The sequence below is a fragment of the Histoplasma capsulatum genome, genomic scaffold, assembly GCF_000149585.1.
Source record: "Histoplasma capsulatum NAm1 scaffold_5 genomic scaffold, whole genome shotgun sequence".
In the NCBI taxonomy this organism is placed as follows: Eukaryota; Fungi; Ascomycota; class Eurotiomycetes; order Onygenales; family Ajellomycetaceae; genus Histoplasma; species Histoplasma mississippiense.
The window spans coordinates 1239007-1245200 of NW_001813978.1; the positions used below are offsets into that span (position 1 = coordinate 1239007).

Consider the following 6194-nt stretch of genomic DNA (forward strand, 5'->3'; position numbering starts at 1 on the left):
GATAGTGCTAGCAGGGACCTAGGCGTGCTCGCAGAGTTATCTAGGCACAACACAGAGGTGATTGAGGAAACCATCCGTGGTGCAACTAGTGATTCCTCACGCTGTAATGTGTTTATGCAGTCAGCATTACTATCATATGAGAGACTCGATGACAATTGACTTGGGAGTCAGGGGCATGCTGTTGTTGCAGGGAGTTGAAGATGGGGCTTTCATATGTTATTGCTTTCCGAGAGAGGCGGCAGAATTGGAGAAGTGAAAGTAGAAGAGGGTATGCCATATGGTATGGACGCGCAAGAAATAGAAGAAGCTGAGAAGTAACTTAAGACGGACAAGGCAGAGGGCTATACTGAACTTAAACAAAGCGGAGGCGGGTACGGAGTTGTCAGCTGTGGGTAGCTCTTCTATGTGGTTCTAGGCCCTCTTTCATCAGTCTTAACTGGTGGTAATTGAGCTCTTTTGCCTCAGTAGCCTGAACATAGATTTGTCTATTAAGATATCTATCATCGACTTCGGCCGGAAATTTTGCAGCTTGAAGGGCTTCGCCACTGCTGCGGCTGTGCTTCCTTCAAAGTGTGGGGAGAAATGGCCCTAGGCTGCCTATCACGGACTAGCGCACCACACATCTGTGCCTCAGCTGCCGATATGCTAATACAACCACTTAGACGTCCCACAAGAACTGTTGGGGGGATTGGATTGGGTGATTCGTACCCTCTATACCACCACGGCGCTGGTGGTGATTGAGCTCTTTTGCCCTAGTGGCCTAATAAGAACTACCTCGGGCACAATTAGTAAGCAATTCAGCGTTCAAACCCCGTGATTTTGACAACCCTCATTCTCGCTTAATTTTCCCGCGCTAAGCCCAACCGGGCTATGCACATTCAACTTCCAGCCTCAACACCAGAGTTGGTTTTCTCTTCTTCATTCCTCTCCCCGTCCCTGTCAACCAACGAAGTTACGACAACACCGACAAAATGGTAAGATTTTGCACTTCCTACATGATATTTGACCCCTTCTTGGGCCTCTTCGGTGTCTTGAAATCGACTTAATTGTCCGGACAAGCATTGCAAGCCCAATGAAGTAAATTTTCCGTCAATCCGACGTCCTCTCTGAGAAGGATGTGCGGAATGGTGATGATATGGCTTGAGTCGATGGGCAAAGCAGAAATGCAAACTCATCGTCTCGCTAGAGTTCAAAGAAGATACAGTATCTGGTGAACAATATTCGCTGATGGTCTTCTTTTCTCAATGACAGCCTCCCAAGACCGGAAAGAAAGTTGCTACCGCCCCCTTCCCCCAGGGAAAGGCTGGCTCGAAGAAGGCTCCCAAGGTATGTATAATTCATTCCGACCCACCAAGAACGTGGCTACAAACGTCAGCACAATCTGAGTAACTAAAATAATATATTCTAATCTAATTGAACCAATGCTTGTAGAACCCTCTTCTGGAGAAGCGCCCCCGCAACTTCGGTATTGGCCAAGACATCCAGCCCAAGCGCAACCTCTCGCGCATGGTGAAGTGGCCCGAGTATGTGCGTCTCCAGCGACAGAAGAAAATTTTAAACCTTCGCCTCAAGGTTCCCCCCGCGATCGCCCAATTCCAGAACACCTTGGACCGCAACACCGCCGCTCAAACCTTAAAACTCCTCAACAAGTACCGTCCAGAATCCAAGGCTGAGAAGAAGGAGCGTCTGCTCAAGGAGGCCACTGCTATCCAGGCTGGCCAGAAGAAAGAGGACGTCAGCAAGAAGCCATATACCGTCAAGTATGGTCTTAACCACGTTGTCGGCCTGATCGAGAACAAGAAGGCTTCCCTCGTCCTCATCCCTAACGATGTTGATCCCATTGAGCTGGTTGTTTTCCTTCCCGCTCTCTGCCGCAAGATGGGCGTCCCCTATGCCATCATCAAAGGCAAGGCCAGACTTGGAACTGTGGTCCACAAGAAGGTAAGCCAACTCCTCGAATACATCAGCTTCGAACTAAATATAATTTCGCTGGTTCTAATATGTTTCATCATAACAGACCGCTGCGGTCCTTGCTCTGACCGAGGTCCGCTCAGAAGACAAGACAGAGCTCTCCAAACTCATCTCCGCCATCAAAGAGGGTTATAGCGACAAATACGAGGAGAGCAAGCGCCGCTGGGGTGGAGGTATCATGGGTGCCAAGGCCGTTGCCAGACAAGTCAAGAAGCGCAGGACTATCGAAAACGCCATCAAGATCTAAACATTTTATCTTACCCATCCCTACTTTTTTAACCCATGACCAAAGAGCAAAAAAGTATATTTACGATAAACAAAGAAAATTAAGTACCACAAATACTAATTCGGTTCGGAGTTGAAATTGTGGAATCCGCAGACAGGCGTTTTATTTTCTCTCTCTGCGTGTTTTCGGTCTTGAGGTGACTTGTTGCGGTGCAAGTTTACAACCGTAGCTAGACCTGGAAAAGAGGCAAAGGACACAAAAGTTTCGTGTAACTAGCTCCTGAATCGAACGAAACATCCACACTCGTCACCTTTTTGTCCGCATCTACCCGTTCAATCTCCGTTGTTGTTATTGCATGTATAATTGGTGTTATCCCCGGACAGGCGCACTTGATATATTTTATTAGCACCGAAATAATTCCGAAATGGAAGATGAAAGTCCCATGTTTTATACACAAGCAATGGTCAAATATAGTCCAAGACCACAGTGCTTCCACTCAAACTAACAAACATATGTAGAGAGGAACACACAACTTTTTGATCTAATTTCACAACTCAAAAATTCGCCACAAATTCAGGTTCGATCCTAACTTTTATATACATTATCATTACCCAATTCATATCTTCTGTCTGTTCTCTCCTATTCACACAGGAGCATATAGGAACCATAATTCTATAGTAAGAATAGTCAGATTAACGATGAATAATATCATGTTACACAAGCAATAGAATAGCGTGCGACGGTCAATGACACCGAAAAGGGAGGAGGGTGAAAGACGAGGGAAGAACAGCTGTGCATCGGATCATTCAAATTAGATAACATTGATAATGATAAAATTAACGAAAAGCCAAAGAAAATCCCCCGCGGTGGCGGGAGTATATAAACAATTGACCAAGCGCTGTTGATACTTGAAGACGAGGCGAGGACGGCAAAGTTGAAGGGGGAAAGGATAAGTGAGAGAGAGAGAGGAACTGCCCTACTTTAAAAAAACTAGAGTGGGTGGGGCCTTGGGGTTGGGTGGGAAGGGGGAGAAGGGATAGAGGGAAAAAAGTCAAAACACACAAAGATATCCGACCAATCACTTTCCGGAAAGATAATAAAAAAATGACCTAATATGTAACCAAAAGTGAGGGTGTGAGTGAGAAAGGAGGTTAGATGTATATATATAACAAAATCATTTTGATTCCGCTTGTGTTACCATCCCCCCCTTTTCGTACGCCTACCTCAATATTCCTCAATAGTTACCGAACCGAAGACAGAATAGTAAAAATGGAACAAAGCACTTGCAGTTTGCCCAAATGAAAGGGAAAGAAAAGAGGGATGACATAATAGAGGAAGTGAAGAAAGGAAAAGACGGAAACAAACCACCACAAAAAAACATTCCGAAATTGATTGTATTTGGGGTATTGAGTATTGAAAAAATGACCATCAAAGGGACTGACAAGCACCCTTTAATTAAGCAAAACGCGAAGAAGGTAGATGAAAGAAAGGACAATCGTTAGAGGAGGAAAAGCGGCGCAGTGAGGGCAAGACAAAGGTATTATATAACGCCGAACAATCCACTGAGAATATACGTCATCAATCTCTCGGGGGGTTGCGGGGAGTGAGCTATGAAGGTGCAGGCCGAGAAAGACCTTGTCGTGCCTAAATTAAATTAAAGTATTCATGTTAGCCGGCCGGTAATGATGTTGTTTCCCCAACCGCAGATTTGGAGATCTGTGCGGGCGCTGAAAACTGGGCGGTGCTTCGAGCGATGTTACTCACCTTCATCTGCTCAATCCTCGCCTTCAGCTGGCTAGTAACTTCGGCGGCGCGCTTCCAATTCTCCGCCGGTTCGCCGCCGCCCTGTGAAGTAGATGTGGATGCAGGCAGTCCATCACCGCTGGACCCTGTCCTACCGCCAACAGACATCCTCCCCGGGCTTCCTCTACCTGAAGAATAAGAAGAGCCAACGGGTGGACTGATTTTTCTCCTCCCTGGATGCCCGCCGCCGCCACCTGTACTACTCAGACCTGGTGGTGATTCGAGGCCGTTGGTGTTTTCTTTTTCCTCACTGGGGCTGGCAGACATGAAGCTTCTAGGTCGTGCGCTTTCGAATCGTGAGCCGAAATGCAGAGCGGAGCGAGATGGTGGACCGTTCATGTTGTGGTTATGATTGTTTGTGTTGTCCTGATATATTCCGCCATCAGTCAGGCCCATATTCAGGCTCATATCAGGAATAGTTGCTGGAGGGCTAGCTGCACTGGCGCGCACGGCCCGAGCCAGCTCCCGCTTCAACCGCTCAATTTCCCTTTGCTGTTTCTGGACATTTTGTTCTGCCGCTTCTGCATCACTCCTGGCTCGAACCAGTTGAGTTTCTTTGGCTTTGACGCTCAGAACATCCCTTGTGTGGTCTTCAATCAGCTGCGCGTTTTGATTTTGAAGTTCATTTATTTCGGATAGCAGTTTTGTTCGCTCAGATTGCAAATTTTCTACCATCCGAGAATATCTCTCTTTCTCAAGGCGAAGCTCTTCTAATTCAGCTCGCTCAATTGCTGCCATCCCGGAGCTTATTGAAGTAGGAGGCGGCGGTGCAGGCTCTGAGTTTGAAGGTGCAGGCCTCCCCAGCGAACGTCCAGTAAGTCCGCGATTACCCATACCGAATTTGGACACTGTAGGAGCAGAAGCAGTGGCAACAGGAGGGGGGTTTTCCTCGAATGGTGGTGAGACAACCCTTCGTGGCGATGCAGGCGCACCTCCTGGTCCAGCTAGCTTCCTTTGAAGTTTAAATCCTCCCCCAGGTGTCGCCGCTCCCGCAGCCTTGGGAAGGCCAAGCTTGGACGGAATTGCCTTCTTGGCGGTGGGTGGTGCCGGCGTAGGTTCTTCGGGTGCTGCAGCGGGTGCCGCAGCGGGTGCCGGCTTCTTAACGGCAGCTGGTGGCCGTTTGGCAATGGGCTTCTTAGCCCCTCCGGGAAGGGCTAGACCTTTGGGAGGCCCGACGATAGGTTTAGGACGTTCCTTAGCCTTGACTTCTGCCGTGTCAAAAAATTCTTTTATCTTTGTTTTCCGAATATCATCTAACCCATCCAAATAGGGATTCATCGCCCTTTCGCCGATAATCTTCATCAAGGTTCCCAGAATTTCAGCACCGCCGGATCGAGTAGCTTCGCTGGATTCTGTTAGTAATTTTGTAGCAGCGTCCGCTATCGACTTTGCTTCCGGTTTGGATGGAACATCCCGCGTTGTTCTCAGACATCGAATCAGAAACCTCAGAGTTTCTTGTTTGACTTGCGGATTTTTGTGCTTAAGGAATTCTAACACATCTTCAAGACAATCCGAAAGGTTGGTGGCAGCAAAAACTGCATCCAAGGCATGACCTAGCGCATCAGCAACAGACTGCTTTTTCTCCTTTAGGCGTTCCATAACAGGAGCTAGAACAGTAGGCCTGTATTTGGAGAAACTTTTACGTAAGCCTTTAGCAAGAGCTTCTATCGTATTGGCAGCCACAGTCACCACTGCAACGTTTGCATCCTTCATGCATTTTGCCAGCGCACGTACTACTTCGTCAAAGGGCCCATCTTTTATCCTAGGAACATTCGCTGCGACGAAAAGTGCATCGAGCGCTTCTTTACGGTCCTTCCATTTCGACGACGCTAATTTCTCGTGCAGGTCCTTTGGTGCCTGAGACAAGACATCGACGGCTTCTGCAAGATCAAAAGCATCAACCTCTGCATCATCAACGTCTGCTTCGCCCCCGTCTGCGCCGTCATCGCCCTCTCCACCAGCCTGGTTGCTGGCTGCTGCCATAGCTTCTTGCTGTGCTCGCGTAAATCGCTGCTGCTTTGGCGCTGGCTCCTGCTTGATAGCTTCGAATAGTTTTTCTAAATCCTGTTGTTGTACTGGTTTTAATTCTCCCCAGAACAGCGGCTTCATAGCGTCTTTGAGCCATCTGTAGAGCTCTGCAGTTAGATTTGTCGCCTCCGCTCGAACATTCTTATCAGCGTGACCGAAAACCTTA

At 47.9% G+C, this 6194-nt stretch overlaps 2 protein-coding genes across 2 annotated transcripts in view; one reads left to right on the forward strand and one right to left on the reverse strand.

The window, feature by feature from the left end:
* Positions 1–971: 971 nt before the first annotated feature.
* HCAG_05221 (60S ribosomal protein L8) lies at positions 972–2218 on the forward strand (the record flags this gene model as incomplete). Its single annotated transcript, XM_001539704.1, has 4 exons — positions 972–974; positions 1252–1326; positions 1432–1941; positions 2018–2218. 4 exons carry the CDS (start codon positions 972–974, stop codon positions 2216–2218), a joined length of 789 nt encoding a protein of 262 aa, XP_001539754.1.
* A 1587-nt stretch (positions 2219–3805) lies between these two features.
* The window catches only part of HCAG_05222 (conserved hypothetical protein), a gene marked incomplete at both ends in the record, with an annotated part of 3301 nt that continues 912 nt past the window's right edge, over positions 3806–6194 (reverse strand). The window contains 2 exons of the mRNA XM_001539705.1: positions 3806–3841; positions 3962–6125. Coding sequence (XP_001539755.1) covers positions 3806–3841; positions 3962–6125 — 2200 coding nt within the window. The remainder of the gene's footprint in view (positions 3842–3961; positions 6126–6194) is intronic.